Here is a 16,161-nt window from a genome sequence, read left to right as displayed (position 1 = left end):
GGCTCCTGGAGGGTAGCTTACACACCCTCACCAAAGCCTCCCATGTGGCCCTTACTCTTTGTTCATCCCTGCCTCTATTTCCCCTCATCCCTCTTCTCTGAAACTGAGCTCCGTAAGTCAGGCAACAATGTTTAGAGGAAAGAGGGAGAGGCCTTAGGGACAGGAGAGCCCTGGGTTCAAATGTGGCTCTGCCTTGCACATGCTTGGTAGCCTTGGGGCAAGGCATGTTGCCTCTCCGAGCCTCAGTTTCCTCATCTGTAAAATGGGAATCATATAGTAACTTGTCAGTGGGTTGGGGGCATTTGAGGAAATGAGTGGAAAGGGTCTAGATGCTTGCCTGGCCATAGTAAGTACCTGATAAGTGCTGGCCATTAATAGTGATGCAGGCAGAGACTTTGTTTTTTTCTTCATGCCGGGAATTTAGGGCATGTTTTGGGGTGGATGAATGGGAGAGTGAATGAATAGGGGGGTACTTGGTGGAGAGTGGCTAAGGGTATGTGTATCACGCTGTGCAGGTTTGCGGGGGCAGCCACACCCCCACCCCCCTGGCCAAGGGTGAATGCTGGCCTGTTTCCTTCTGGTAGAACAGAGAGCCATTTGGATTTTGTTTCTCTCCCCCAAAGGATGAGCTCTGTGGCCCAGACCCTTCCCTGTCAGATGAGCTGACCTCCATCCTCAGCGAGCTCACTCAGCTGAGCAAAAGCAAGCACTGCAAGGTGGCCCTCAGAGCCAGGCAGGTAGGGTCGCCAGCCGTGGTCCCCACTGTGCATGAGGTCACAGGGTGCTGTCCTTCCCCACCCGTGGCCCCCGCCGTGCATGTCCCCTGTGCTGCAGGACCCGCCCCTTGGCTCCTCCCCATGAGGATGGCTCACCCCAGGCCCTCTGTCCCCTGCCTCTGCAGGTCCTGATTGCCTCCCACCTCCCCTCCTATGAGCTGAGGCACAACCAGGTGGAGTCCATTTTCCTGTCTGCCATCGACATGTATGGCCACCAGTTCTGCCCGGAAAACCTCAAGGTGAGGCCATCTCCATCCATCCGCTTGGCAGAGAGCACACGCTGTGGCCCAGGTGGGGCCTGGGGGTGGGGAAGCGGGCTCCCCCTTCCCCCAATGGGCTGGCACTCGGGTGCAGGGCACAGTTGCCAACTCCAGTGATTTAGTCCAGTGTGGCCAGGGCTGCCCAGGGGAGGCTCTGGGAGAGGTTGAGTCCTGCAGGATGGACAGAGCCTCAGGCAGCAAGGCTCTCCCAGGAGGTGTGATGTTAAAAATTCATGTGTGATGGAACTTATTAGAAGCTGGGAGCACTCACATGGTTGGGTCATGGCTTCATCTTCCCAGGGCTCCCCCACCCCCTAAATCTGCCTCATTCACAGGCTTCCAGGCACCCCCTCCACATCTGGAGCTGGGAGCCCTGGGAGCAGTCACCCCAGAACTGCCTCCATGTTCAGATCTCGTGGGCCTGGGAAATGGGCAACGTTTCGTGATAACAACACGACCAGCCTCCTTCCCTGCCCCCATCCCTCCTGCTTATCTGACTGCTGGTTAGAACATGTTAACATTCCCTTTTCCTTCTTTTTCCCCCTTCCATTTCCTGTAGAAATTAATACTCTCAGAAACGACCATATTTGACGTCCTGCCCACTTTCTTCTATCATACTAACAAAGTCGTCTGCATGGCATCCTTGGAGGTAAGTAGGAGAGAGGCCCCCGTAACAGCACCAGTACTGACCATGCCGGTCCTAACATCCACTGCCCACCTGCCACGTGCCTGACCCTGGGCCACGTGCCTGGCAAACATGATCTTATCATTCTCTCTACAAGGTAGGTCCTGTTACTTACACCTGTCTCATGCAGAAGGGAACGGAGGCTCAGAGAGGTGAAGCAACTTGCTCAAGGTCACACAGCTAGGAAGTAGCAAAACCAGGATTCACATTAGGTCTATCGTAGTCCAGAGTCCTTGCTGGTAACCCCTGCTATCTTGTGTGCCATTCCAGCCTCCTCTGGACCAGGCACAGTTAAATATGAACCCCCAAGGGCTAAGTCTGAGACACTTCATCCAAACTTTCCAACTCACCTGCCTTAGATACCTTTGAAAGACTTTTCCACTTGGAACTATGAGAGCCAGAAGGAGCCTAGGTGACAATTTAAGGTGACCTCCCTGTGTGTCAGGCAGAGATGAACATGAGCCACTGCTCATTAGAGCCAGGTTGTCTGCTCCCGCTCTGGCCTTCCAGAATTCAGGGGCTGAGACGTGTTCGGTTAATTTCAGGACATCACGACGTTTCATCTGCTCTTTCAGAATCCTTTCAAGGAGTTATGAGATGATGGGTGTTTTCAACTTGACTGTCTTCCCCTGGTGATTTCTCCTCATTTCTTTACCCTCTCAACTTGGAGTCTCAGTCCCCTGTGGTGCCCACTCTTCTGCCATCTTTCATTTATTTATTTTTTTTCTGCCATCTTTTAGACCCCATGGGTCACCCATCCTGATGCCAGAAGGTTGACTGGGTCTCCATGGAGACCATTTTGGGCTTGTAAGCATGTTACAGCCACTGTCTCTGGGCCTGCAATTTTTACCCCTCCCCTGGTTTCAACTCCAAGAACCCCTCCAGGCCCCACTCTTTGTTCGCAGCAGTGAGACCTAATACAACTCTTAAGGAGCTACCAAGTGTCTTCCCCCTGTCTTCAATTTTCACCAGTAATTATTGAGACCTACTGTATTCCAGTTGCTGGGGATACATTAGAGAATAACCATAGTCTCTGCCTTAGTGGAGCTTCTCTGGCTGGGGAGAGACACACACTCAGTATTTCTTTAATTATACATGTGATAGGGCCACAGAGGGAAAATGCAGGCCGTGATGAGAATTGCACAGCAGTACTTAACCTTACCAGGAGGTTCGACTCAGGCTTTGATGAGAAAGTGACATGAAAGCGTCTGAAGAGCAAGTAGGAATTGGCGGGAGGGAGAAGCAGAGAAATTCCAATCAGCGGTGTATGCAAAGGTCCAAGCTGTGTGACCTCTGGCAAGTTGCTTTCCTTCTCTGGACTCTTGGATTTTTGCGCTTTAAATAGGGACAGTAATGCTGACCTCACAGGATGAGTAAGCATCAGATGTGAGTGTTGATCACCATTGTCACCCATCATCCAAACACCTATCCTATTTAGGGGGTGCCAAGTCTAGGGGTCCTAAGTCAGATAGAAAGCAGTGGCCCACCTTCCCCACTTAATAAAGTGCTGAATCCCATTTATTTCTGTTAGTGATTTTTCTAGGATGCTTTCTTTACACGTTCCATCACTTTGTTGGGCAGTTTTATTGAATAGAATCCAACCTTTTCTTCATGACTCAAGATGAGCATAGTAAACATAAGGTTTTCACTTGGCCTCTTGAGTTGTGTAGAGTTTTGTCCCCGCTTAAAATGCGTCTGGTGCTCCCAGACCATGCCCAGGGTCACTGATTCTCTAGGAAGACTCCCAGGACTCAGCATATAGATGTGCTCACAGTTGTGATTTATTACAGCAAAAGGATACAAAGCCCAGTCAGCAGAGGGAAGGGGCTCATGGGGTGAAGGCCAGAGTACACCACACACAAGCTTCCAGTGGTCCTCCAGGCACTTTTAATTCCTTGACAAATTATGGCAACACATGTAAAAGTTGTCTACCACAGAAGCTCATTAGAGACTTAGCACCCACAGTTTTATTGGGGGCCGGTCACATAGGCACTCTCTGCTTGACACATACCAAAATTCTAAACTCCCAGGAAGAAAACACGTGTTCAACATAAATCATACTGTTTGCATAGTTTAGGCAACGTCAACCATTCTTATCTGCGAATGGTGGGAATCCTCCCTAAGTCTGAGTTCTTAGTTGCTAGCAAAAGGCCAGCCTTGCAAGCAGGCCTTTCAAAGGATAGCAATTAGGCCTGCTGTGTTAACTTTTGCTGCACAGTCCCTGGCTTCCCTATTCAATTAAAAAAATTCCCAATGCTTAGACTCTAGAACTGTGTGGTCCAATATGGCAGCCACTGGCCACGCATGGCTTTTGAGCACTTGCAGTGTGGCCAGTCTGATTGAGCTGTGAAGTGTAAGATACACACTGGATTCCAAAGACTCAGTATGGAGAAAGAATTTAAAATATCTTAATTTTTAAAAATTGATTACATGTTGAAATGATAATGTTTTAGGTATTGGGGATGACATGAAACATATTATTAAAATTATATTTAACATGTTGCCTTTTTTTAAGTATCAACTGGAAAATCTGAAATTGATTTCAAATTGCCTACGTGGCCTGTGTTGTATTTCTGTTGGACAGTGTTACTCTAGAGCAGGAGTCAGCAAACTATAGTCCGTGGGCCACATCTGGCCCACTGCCTGATTTTGTAAATAAAGTTTTATTGGAACACAGCCACGCCCACTCATTTACATATTGTCAGTGGCCCGAATGTATGCCCCCTGTAGTGGAAGCGTGGCGTCTTAACCACTGGACCGCCAGGGAAGTCCCTACAACAGCAGAATTGAGTAGTTGTGATAAAAATATATTTCACAGAAGCCTGAAATATTTACTATCTGGTCCTTTGCAGAGAAAGTAGCATCCTGAAGAGTGAGCAAATTTGCTGTTAGCTACCACTTTAGGGATCATATTTCAAGATCGTTTCTGGGACCCTTCAGCCTGAGTTTTCTCAGGTGTTGAGGGCACTCCGTCAGCTGTGCTTCTGTTTCGTTAGGTTTATGTGCGGAGGGGCTACATCGCCTATGAGTTAACCAGCCTGCAGCACCGGCAGCTCCCGGACGGCACCTGTGTGGTGGAATTCCAGTTCATGCTGCCCTCCTCCCACCCAAACCGGTACAGAGTGGTACCCACTTGGGGGGCCAGCTTGTGCTTCTTTTCTCCCTGACCACTGTAGCCCTGTTTCTGGAGGGACCCAGCAGGGATGTCTGGGAACTGCTGGGAAGACGTCAGGTGCACCACTTCCCCACCCTGGCATCTCCCCCCATCTTTGTTCTCTCGTCTGTAAAATGGAGATAGCCCAGTGCTTATCTCCGGTAGCCACTGCCCACCTGTGGGATATCGAAATTAAAATGCATTACAATTAAATTAAAAATTCAGTTCCTCGGTTGTACCAGCTGCATTTAAAGTGTGCGCTAGCCACAAGCTCACATGTGGCTTGTGGCTGCCATGTTGGACATTGTGGTTCTAGAACATTCCGTCACTGCAGAAAGTTCTATTGGACAGAGTTGTCCAAGACCATGATGAAAAGTAAATGAAATAAGGCAAAGACAGCATTTAGGGCTGTGCCTGGCATGCAGAAAGTTGATGAATATTAAGGATCCCTTTGAAGATCATGACTGATACTATTATTACTGTCCGATGGCATGACGTGGGTCGGGCTGTATGCTGAGTTGCTTCCACACTCTATTTCATTCAGACTTATTCCCCCCCCCAAAAAAGAATTGTGACATTTGCCCAGTTGAGAGAAAAGGGGACTGACGCTTTGGGGGCCTGGAATCATTTTGGGGGTCTGTGGGAGGGGTGGTGTAAGAACTTTTGAATTTGTCCGCCCCTGAGGAGGAATTCTTTCCCTTTGGATTTCATTGTCACAGCAATTCAACCCCGTTAGGAAAGGGGGGCCGCCCTCTGAAGGCCGGGGGTCACTCACGCCTTGTTTCTTGGAAGAACCTACACGGGTGTCCAGGTTATTGGTTGTGACCCTCAGTATAGACACAGGGTGTTATTATCAGCCAGGGAGACGTTGAGGACCCTAGAGGGCTTCCCTGACTGTCTCGGGCCCTTGCCACTGCTGTCGGCTGGGAGGGCCAGGAGCTTACTTGGGACCTGTGGCCTCAGCTGCCTCCACAGCCCTGCTCTTGCAGGCCTCTGGGAAGGTCCTGAGGGGTGAGGTCTCACCGCCCAGCAGGGCCTGGCTGAACCCTCCACACCTGTGTCTGTAGAGCCAGGCACCTTGTGAATTGGGTCGTGAGACCAGAGGGAGGGGAGGTCAGGCGAGAGGCCAGCAGGACTTAGGTCCAGGCCCAAGGGGTGCTGAGCATGGCCAGAGTGGGGGAACTCAAGAACACGGCCATGCCTGAGGGGCTATTGTCCTAGTTCCAGAAAAGTAGCTGGTGAGGCCAAACTTTTCCATGTTTTTTCCAAGAGAAGCAGGAAAGCTAGACTTTAAAAAGAAAATCAAATCCTCAACTTTTCAGTGTGGACAGGTAGTCAGTGTATAAGGAATATATTAAAAATGCTGCGTGCACCAGCGTCTGTCTGGAGCCACAGGGTCCAGCTGTGGGCCGAATTCAGCCCACGCCGCCACACCAGTGTTTTACCCCTGCATTCAGCTGTCTGGGAGCAGGGGACCTGGCGGATGGTTTCAGGGGTATCCAACAGGAAGGCACACACAGACCCTGCCCCACCTGGATCGGGGGTCCCCAAGAGCATCCGTGGTTTCTAGAATTCACTAGGAAAATTTCCAGGATTCAGTATATTCATGCTTGTGACTGTGATTTATTATAATGAAAGACACAAAGCCCAGTTAGCAAAGGGAAAAGGGGCACGGGGTCAAGTTCAGAGGAAGCCAGCGCAAGGTCCCAAGAGTCCTCTCCCAATGGAGTCACCCAGGACATGCTTCATTCTCCCAGCAGGGAGTTGTGATGGTGTGTGTGCAGTGTCGTCCAGCAGCTGGTTAGAGGCTTCAGCGCCCAGGGTTTTCACAGGGAGCTGGTCACGGGGGCACCCTCTGCTGAGCCTGTACCAAAATCCTAGAGTCCAGAAGGAAAGCTCAGCATAAACCACACTGTACAAGCAACATGGGCACGGTGAGCCTCCCTCATCATTTAGGGAATGGGGGCAAACCCAAGTTCCTGGACGCCAGCCAAGGGCCAGCCTTGCCAGTAGGTCCCTTTTTCAGGAGAGCAACTCAGGCCTGCTCTGTTGACTCTTTTCTGCCCCCATCTGATGAGCAACCCCTCCTTTGCTTGATTCCAGGGCCCTATCCTAACTACCCGGGGACCCATTTGGATTTGCTCCTGGTGTGCAGCCAGCCCTGGGGGCAGTGGCCACCTAAATTCCAATGGGCTGCTGGCCTGGGGGTCAGTTTTGGTTTCTGGCCCTGTCCGTAGGGCGGGTTTGATGGAGGGGAGTGGTTAGGGGAGCAGAGGCCTGGAATGTCTTTCAGAACCAAGGCTGGCCCGTCACCAGCCGCCGGGGGCTGGGACTCTCCAGGAGAAATTGGCGCTGAGTGCATTCTTACTCTGTGGCTGAGGTCACTACTGTGGATTTATCAGGCGACCATGTTGGAATTGGACTTGCATGCACGCACGTACCATTCATTCATTTATTCATTCACGTGTGGAGCTCTTGCTCTATACCAGGTCCTGAGGAATCAGATGAGACTCCCCAGCCCCTGTCGCTCTACTCCGTCCCTTCCACCCCGATTCTAAGCCCCCCTGTTTCAGAAGGCTCTAATGTGGCGCTGGCTCACCGAAGCTTCCAGGGCAGGAACAGCTCTTGGGGCTAGATCCACAGGTGGCTGCCTCACCCCCTATTTCCCACCCCTCTGCAGGATGGCCGTACCCATCAGCATCACCAACCCTGAACTGCTGAGGCACAGCACGGAGCTCTTCATGGACAGTGGCTTCTCCCCCAAGTCCCAGCGGATGGGGGCCATGGTTGCCTTCCAGAGATTTGAGGATTTCACCAGGTACCCAGTGTGGCTCAGTCTCCCCAGAACACCCCATGCACAGGGGTTGAGTGAGCTTCCCCTGACCCCCACCCATTCATTGCACCCACAGGTGGGGGTGGCCCAGATGCATGACACAGCGAGTTAATAATAACAGAATAATAATATCATCAAAAGTGTGGGCTTTTGTGTCAGCATCTCCTCCTTCTGAATTCTGGCTCTGCACTGCTTCCTGACTATAAGACTCTGAACAAATGATTTCTCTCTGTACCTTCGTTTTCTCATCTGTATAATGGGCATAAGGGATGGACTTAACTTCATAGGGTCACAAGGAAAATTAAATGAGATAATACATATAAAATATTGTATTTAAACTATAGTTAATATGTAAATAACATGCTCAAAAATGTCAGCATCGTTGCCCTTTTTTCAGCTTGGTCCTGTATATTATGCATCACGCTTGGATTATCTTATATGTTCACAACAGCCTTGGGAGGTGTAGTGGTTACTTTTGTTATCCTCAGTTGACTCAGGAGTGAGATGAGGTTGCAAGGGTCTACCAGCCAGTAAAAGGGGGAGCCCAGCCATGCCCCCAGAGTGTTGGGAATCATTTCCTTTATTCACATCTCAAATCACATAGGTTCATTCTTCCCTTTTGGGAAAGACCCCATCGATGGTGCCTTGGACCTAGTCAGGAACCACAGGAATTCTGCACAGATTTGGATGTGCTTGCAGAGTGGTGGTTGGGAAGGAGTGAGGGTCGGGCCTGACCTGTCACCTTGCGGGACAGCAGCCTCTCAGCCCTCCCTCTCTGCCCCGTGCCCCCAGGAACTTTGATGAGGTCATTTCCTGCTTTGCCAACGTGCCCAAGGACATCCCTCTCTTCAGCAAGGCCCGTACTTCCCTGTACTCCGAGGATGACAACAAGGTGAGTGTCTGAGCAGGGAGCAAGCCGAGGAGGGGGTGGGCTGGGGCCCTGGGCCCTTCTACTGCCTACCCTTGGTTTTCTCTCCCAGAGCCTCCGAGAAGAGCCGATCCACATCCTGAACGTGGCCCTCCAGTATGCAGACTACCTGGAGGATGAGAAGCTGGTGCCTATTTTCCGAACATTCGTTCAGTCCAAGGTATGCTGGGCAACCTCTGGTTCCGGGTCCCTGGAGAAGGAGGAGGGGCTGACTTGGTGAGGTGTCCATGTGCCCAAGTCACTTACACAAACAACCATGTATGCATATAACTGTGGGTTGGTTTTATAAACGTGGTGGCCTTTGCCACCTACTGGATTCTTACCCAGCAGTAGGGACAGCTGTTACATATGCTTAATGACCCCAGCTGCAAACAGATGTGGAGCAGCTTGGCAAGTGTAGGTAGTAGAACTACGGGGCAGGTGCTGTGTGACCTCCAGCAGGTTACTTTATCTCTCTGATCCTTAAGTTTTCCCATCTGTAAAATGGGATACTTAAGCTCGTAAATTAATCAAATCTGCCAGGCACACTGTATAGCTGTTAGTTCTTTACCCTCCTGACTTGGTCTCAACTTTAAGAACACTTGGAAATTTTTGGCTGTTGCTTTTTAGTGTATTTATCTGTATATGTGTTGTATCCCCCGTGTTATTCTGGTGGGAGGGACACCTCTTACCTCCTCTGACTTGGCGTCCCTCAGAGGACCTGGCCTGGTGCTTCCTAGGCAGGAGGTGTTGGGTGAATAATGCACGGATGATGCCATGAAAGCTTAGGGACATTATTGTTAGTGATGTACTTAGCCTTATGTGATTGATTTATCAACAGTGTAATGATGTACATTGTAGAAAATGTTGAAGGGGCAGACAGATCTGAAAAGCTTACCCCACAATCCGGGGCAGTGACTGTGAGAATCCTGGTGTATTTCCCTCTAACCTGTTTCTTAACATAGCTGATGTCCTTACTGGACTTTGAGCTTGGCATCCCATGGCTTAGATAAGGCAACGTTTGAGCTGTTGGCAGTTTGCCTGCCCCCTAACCAAATCAGACGGTGCTCAAGATACTTGGTGGTTCTTCCCCCGAGGGGGCAGTGGAGGGGTGTCGGAATCACCTGTGAACAGCCGTGCCATGGGGAGCAGCGTGGCTGTGTGTGGGAAGGAGACAGTTCTCTACATTATCGACCCAGGAGGATATGCATGAGCTAGAAAAGATTAAATGTATGTGTCTCTGTACAAATAAGTGTTCATATACAGCGTACCAAAGAGAAGGAAGTTAGCAGAATATACGCCTACCAGGGGAGTGGGAGACATTTTAATGTTACATATTTCTATATTATTTTAAAATGTTTGCACTAAGCAGATACATACGTACGTACACATTCGCAGACACATACACACACCTGTACATTCACGCACACCTTTAATTGAGAACAGTAATCAGGCTCCCAGTAGAATCCTCTTCATTTGCCGATTTATCCTGTTTTCTTTGCAACCTGCATTCTGTTAAGTGTTTTTTTGATTATGTCTCCTTACCTCTTTCTGAAATGGGCTAAGACTATTCATTTCTCCTAATAATTTTCCTTATCACATGGAGGAATTTAAAAATATCCTTATTTTCTGGTCTTCTGGGTTTTTTTCCTTTCCCCAGAGAACTATACATAATAGTATTTATTTCGTTTAGGGAGCAACTAAAAACAGTTTAGTACTTTCCTTGGGTAATTTTTGACTGAAGTCGAATATACACAGAAGTGCACAAATCATTAATGTACAGCCTGATGAATTTTCACAGGGAATTCCCAAGTGTGACCAACATTCAGATCAAGAAATGAATGTTCTGGCCCCTTCTTGAGCCTCTTCCCATCACTACGTCTCCCCGCCAGAGATAACCAACCAGTATCCTGACTTCTTTTTTTTTGTTTTGTTTTTTTGTTTGTTTGTTTTGCGGTACGCGGGCCTCTCACTGTTGTGGCCTCTCCCGTCGCGGGGCGCAGGCTCCGGACGCGCAGGCTCAGCGGCCATGGCTCACGGGCCCAGCCGCTCCGCGGCATGTGGGATCCTCCCGGACCGGGGCACGAACCCGCGTCCCCTGCATCGGCAGGCGGACTCGCAACCACTGCGCCACCAGGGAAGCCCCTGACTTCTACTAGTAGAGATTAGTTTTGTCTGTTTTAGAGTTTTGTATAAACTAAAGCATATGGTTTGTACTTTTTTGTGTCAGGCTTTTTTTATTCAGCTTGTCGTCTTTTTTTTTTTTTTTTTTTTAAATACAGCAGTGCCCCATCCCACCAATTTCATTAAAGAGTTCATGAAGTGTTCATATATATATATATGTAATATGTATGTATATATATATTAATAGCTTTACTGAATATAATTCACCTAGCACACCATTTCCCCATTTAAAGTGTACAATTCAGTGCTTATTAGTACAGTAGTCTCCTTTTCTGCAGTTTTGTCTTCTGCAGTCTCAGTTTCCCACAGTCCACCGCAGTCTGAAAATATTAAATGGAAAATTCCAGAAATGTTTAAGTTTAAGCAATTTGTAAGTTTTAAGTTGTGCTCCGTCCCGCCCGGATGTGAGTCATCCCTCTGTCCAAGCGTAGCCGCCCGTTAGTCACGTAGTAGCTCCGTTATCCCACCATCCTGGTATTGCAGTACTCATGTTAAGTCACCCTTATTTTACTTAATTATGCCCCCAAAGCACAAGTGATGCTGGCAACTCGGACATGCCGAAGAGAAGCTGTCAGGTGCTTCCTTTAAGTGAAAAGATGAAAATTCTTGATTTAATAAGGAAGGAAAAAAAAATGTATGCTGAGTTGCTAAGATCTGTGGTAAAACCAAGTCTTCTATCCATGAAATTGTGAAGGAGGAAAAAAGAAATGCATGCTAGTTTTGCTGTCACACCCTAAATCGCAAACATTACGGCCACAGTGAGTGATAAGTGCCTAGTTAAGACGGAAAAGGCATTAAATTGGTACAGGGAAATATCTTGAGAGCCCACATTCACATAACTTTTATTGCAGTGTATGGCTATAATTGTTCTGTTTGGTTATAATTATTGTTAATCTCTTACTGTGCCTAATCTATAAATTAAACTTTATCATAAGTATGTATATATAGGAAAAAACATAGTATGAATAGGGTTTGGTACGATCCGTGGTTCCAGGCATCCACTGGGGATTTTGGAACGTATCGCTCATGGGTAAGAAGGGACTGCTATGTAGTCATAGAGTTGTGTAGCCATCATTATGATCATTATGCTTTAGAACATTTTCACCACTCGCACCAAAATACCCATTAGCCGTCACCCCATTTTCCCTCAACCCAAAACCCTTTCCCCTGCCCTAGGCAACCGCTAATCTACTTTCTGTCTCTATGGATTGGACTATTCTGGGTATTTCCTATAAATGGGATAAATAGAATTTCATACACTATGAGGTCTTTGGGGACTGGCCTCTTTCACCTGGCATGCTTTCAGGGTTGATCCGGGTGGTAACATATATGATTCCTTTTTGTGGCCAAATATGATCCCGCTGTGTTTTTGGTTTTTAATGCAGAAAAACATCCTTGTGGAGTATGGACTCCGAAGAATTACATTCCTGATTGCTCAAGAGGTCAGTCCGATTCTCAACACGTCTGAGTTTTTTGCCTTCCTCAAGACTTGGTGCCATTTATTTGATGTTTACTCTGTAGATTGGGGTGGAAAAAATCAGTCCCTACAGAAGAGATGGCTTTCCAAATGATTCATTCTAGAAGTGGACTGGGTTAGGGTTAAAAGTCGCAAAACAGGTCTGTAAATATTTAAATGAGTCTTGCCTGATTTGTCTTTCATATGGATTTCTTTTTGCAGAAAGAATTTCCCAAGTTTTTCACATTCAGAGCAAGAGACGAGGTATGGTGAAGAGCAATGAACTGGTTCTCGCTCCCCTGGGATATTTGATATTCAGCAAGAATATAGTCCTTAGTCCTTGTGGTATCCCCATATTCTAGAACATGCAACTTTTGTGTAGATTCCAGCCTTCCTCTGGGCTGGTATTTCCAGTGAGAGCCCCGTGTTGCTGTGGGGAGCTCAGACCTCACATTTCCCGCCCTTTCAGCCTTCACTACAGGTTTCTGTCTCACCTGGATACTTTTTGTACTTGCCAGTGTAACTCTGTAAGACGGTTCTCCCAACCTCTTTTTCTTTTTTTTTTTAAATATCTTTATTGGAGTATAATTGCTTTACAATGGTGTGTTAGTTTCTGCTGTATAACAAAGTGAACCAGCTATATGTATACATATATCCCCATATCCCCTCCCTCTTGAGCCTCCCTCCCACCCTCCCTATCAAGTCCATTCTCTAGTAGGTCTGCATCTTTATTCCCATCCTGCCCCTAGGTTCTTCAGAACCTTTTTTTTTTTTGATTCCATATATATGTGTTAGCATATGGTATTTGTTTTTCTCTTTCTGACTTACTTCACTCTGTATGACAGACTCTAGGTCCATCCACCTCACTACAGTTAACTCAATTTTGTTCCTTTTTATGGCTGAGTAATATTACATTGTATATATGTGCCCCACCTTCTTTATCCATTCATCTGTAGATGGACATTTGGCCAACCTCTTTTTCTTATGTTCTTCCGGAACAGTGGTTGGCAGACTATAGCTTGCAGGCCAGCCCCCTGTTTTTATAACCAAAGTTTGATTGGGAGAGAGTCCACACCCATTAATCACTTACTGTCTCCTGTGGCTTTCTCGCTCCAGCGGCTGAATTGAGTACAGTTGGCCCTCCGTGTTCACGGATTCCACATTCATGGATTCACCCAACCATGGATGGAATCTCCGCAGTTGGTTGTGTCCGCGGATGCAGAACCCGCGGATTCGGAAGGTGGACTGTGGTTGTGACCAACTGTATACTCCATCAGTCCTCTGGCCTTTTAAGAAAAAGTTTGCTCATCCTTATTCTAGAACAGGTGGGCTTGTTCCCAGCACAGATCCAGTCTCCACTAAACAGTATTTTAATTTATCCAAAGCCTTACTTTCCTAGTTAAGACGCATCCTTTCTTTAGCTTCTTCATTTTCTCTTCAGTCTCCAGCACTGTCAGTCGGCCTCCTTCTGGAGACCAATTTCCACAAGGAAACTAGGGCTTTGTGACTTCTTGAGAAATACTCTGTGTGGTGGCAGATAGAGAACAGCCTGGTGATGCCAGCAGGTGCTGGGGACTAGCTAGGCTCCCCTGGGGCCAAGAGGCTTACGCCAGCACAAGATGCCATGCTCGTGGCTCTCCTCTGGACCGTCGCAGAATCCCAGATCTCTTGAGCTCCCAATTAGAGGACATCATGAAGGCTTCATTCCTGAGTGCTAAACCCGCAAACACCAGGGAACTGCAGGACAGGGCGTGGATCAAGCAGGCACGCAGCCCCAGCGTCCAACTCCACCTGTCTGTGTGTCCATCTGTTTTCTCTCTCTGGTCGGCCCACAGTTTGCAGAAGATCGCATTTACCGTCACTTGGAGCCGGCCCTGGCCTTCCAGCTGGAGCTCAGCCGGTTGCGTAACTTTGACATAACTGCCATGCCCTGCGCCAACCACAAGATGCATCTGTACCTGGGCGCTGCCAGAGTGAAAGAGGGCGCCGAGGTCACGGACCACAGGTTCTTCATCCGCGTCATCATCAGGCATTCAGACCTGATCACCAAGGTAGGATGTCACGGGGTGTTTCTTTCTGCCCCTGAACTTGTCACTCACGTGCTGGCCTTGCCTTCATTGAGTTCCTGCTCTGGGTCAGGCCCTGGGCTGCCCTCTGGGGATCTCAGGGTGCACAGGGCACACACAGCCCTGCCCTTGTGACTGACACTCCAGGCTGGGGATGGAGTGGGAGGTGGAAAATGAAGTGGTCTGTCTTCATGGGGCGGCATGTGGATTCTTAGTTCTGTCACGGAGATCGCTCTGCGTGAGGAGAGAATTGGGAGGATAGAAAAGACATATCCTGGTTTGTTAAGGGGATTTTTTTGTACTTGCTCATTGCGTGAGTGATCATGTCCCATTGTTTCTTGCATTTAGAAAAGTTAATTCATGATTATATTGTGAAGATTGCCAAAAATACTGAAAATATTTTTAAAAATCAAGGAAAAGGACCAGAATCCTGCCACTCAGGGGTCAGCCCTGTTGGCGACCCTTTCTAGGCCTAATTCCATATATGTACTGGGATTGGGTTGTAGGTGTAATGTTACAGATAGGAGCTCAGGCTGGACAAATCATTTAAAGACTTTTTTTTGTTTTTTTTACTGTAGACCTCTTTCCATGTTAATTAAGATGATTTCTTTCATGCAGTTCCCTTGCATGGATGTATATCTTGTGTGTGTAATGTTTTTTAACAAATACCCTAGTGATGGATGTTAAGCTAATCAGTATTTTGCTGCCTCTGTCACCTAGATATTTTAATAGCTTTTATGATTATCCAGGTACGGTAAGGCCAACAGATCAGGAGACAGTTGTGATCGAAAAGATGGTTTATTTGTTATCACAGATTCCAAGAGGAGAGGCATGCTGAGCCATGGGGGCCACGTGGGGAAGCACCAGGGCTGCTCAGGCGGTAGAGGGAGGGGGGATACGTGGACAGGAGCCTTTATTGTGGATTCCGCAGGAAGGAGTGGGTGAGGCAGGGTGAGCAGGCTTGGGACTGGCTAGCTTGAGTAATTTCAGCAGGCTGTGCGCATAGGGACTGTCTCTAGTTGTCTGATACCTGGCCCTGGGGTGATTAGGGCCAGTGGATAGTGGCCTGGAGGGTGAGAGCCTGACAAGGAGGTCGTTGGGGTGTGGGGTCTGGATTGGTTGGTTTGCCTGAAAAGCATGCTCATGGGTGAGTTGTTTACAAACTCTAGGAATTGGCTAACCCTGGGAGGGGCAGGCCCTCCAGGGTCAGCAAGGCCCAGCTGTCAAAGCATCAGAATACAGAAAATAAAAGAGGTGCTGAATACACGAGACAGCCTTGGACATCCCTTTACCTCTGCAGGCAGGGCTCTGCCGTCTGACCTGGCACGCCTTTTGGAGGAGGGGGATGTTCTCCTTTCCCTTGGACTCTCTGGGCCCTGCGCCCCTGGCCTAGTGGCTGCCCCTCTCCCCCTTTGACAGGAAGCCTCCTTCGAGTACCTGCAGAACGAAGGCGAGCGGCTGCTTCTGGAGGCCATGGACGAGCTGGAGGTGGCGTTTAACAACACCAGCGTGCGCACAGACTGCAATCACATCTTCCTCAACTTCGTGCCCACCGTCATCATGGACCCCTCCAAGGTCTCAGCTCTGGGGGTGGGGCTCTCACCAGGCTCTAGGTTCACCTTCACTGGGACCTTCCTGCTTCAGGGTATTGTCTCCTGGTGCTCGAGACCTGAGTTCCGGGATGCGTATGTGCATGTCTGAGCCTCATTTGCTGCAGGTGGAGAAAAAAAACCTTCCATCGAGGGGCTTCCCTGGTGGCGCAGTGGTTGAGAGTCCGCCTGCCGATGCGGGGGACGCGGGTTCGCGCCCCGGTCCGGGAGGATCCCACGTGCCGCGGAGC

General features: G+C 48.7%; 1 protein-coding gene across 4 annotated transcripts in view; it reads left to right on the top strand.

Annotated features, from left to right (window-relative positions):
• Nucleotides 1–16,161, top strand: part of ACACB (acetyl-CoA carboxylase beta) — a 62,665-nt gene that overhangs the window by 19,073 nt on the left and 27,431 nt on the right. For all 4 annotated transcript variants that reach the window (XM_028479894.2, XM_028479895.2, XM_028479897.2 and 1 more), the window contains exons 12-22: nt 624–737; nt 902–1,015; nt 1,596–1,685; nt 4,718–4,836; nt 7,556–7,693; nt 8,501–8,600; nt 8,689–8,796; nt 12,185–12,241; nt 12,478–12,519; nt 14,091–14,306; nt 15,741–15,896. In XM_028479894.2, coding sequence (XP_028335695.1) covers nt 624–737; nt 902–1,015; nt 1,596–1,685; nt 4,718–4,836; nt 7,556–7,693; nt 8,501–8,600; nt 8,689–8,796; nt 12,185–12,241; nt 12,478–12,519; nt 14,091–14,306; nt 15,741–15,896 — 1,254 coding nt within the window. The remainder of the gene's footprint in view (nt 1–623; nt 738–901; nt 1,016–1,595; nt 1,686–4,717; nt 4,837–7,555; nt 7,694–8,500; nt 8,601–8,688; nt 8,797–12,184; nt 12,242–12,477; nt 12,520–14,090; nt 14,307–15,740; nt 15,897–16,161) is intronic.

Source organism: Physeter macrocephalus, chromosome 19, assembly GCF_002837175.3.
Source record: "Physeter macrocephalus isolate SW-GA chromosome 19, ASM283717v5, whole genome shotgun sequence".
NCBI classification, from domain to species: Eukaryota; Metazoa; Chordata; class Mammalia; order Artiodactyla; family Physeteridae; genus Physeter; species Physeter macrocephalus.
The sequence above is the reverse complement of the archived record's forward strand: the minus strand, read 5'-3'. Positions and strand labels throughout refer to the sequence as shown.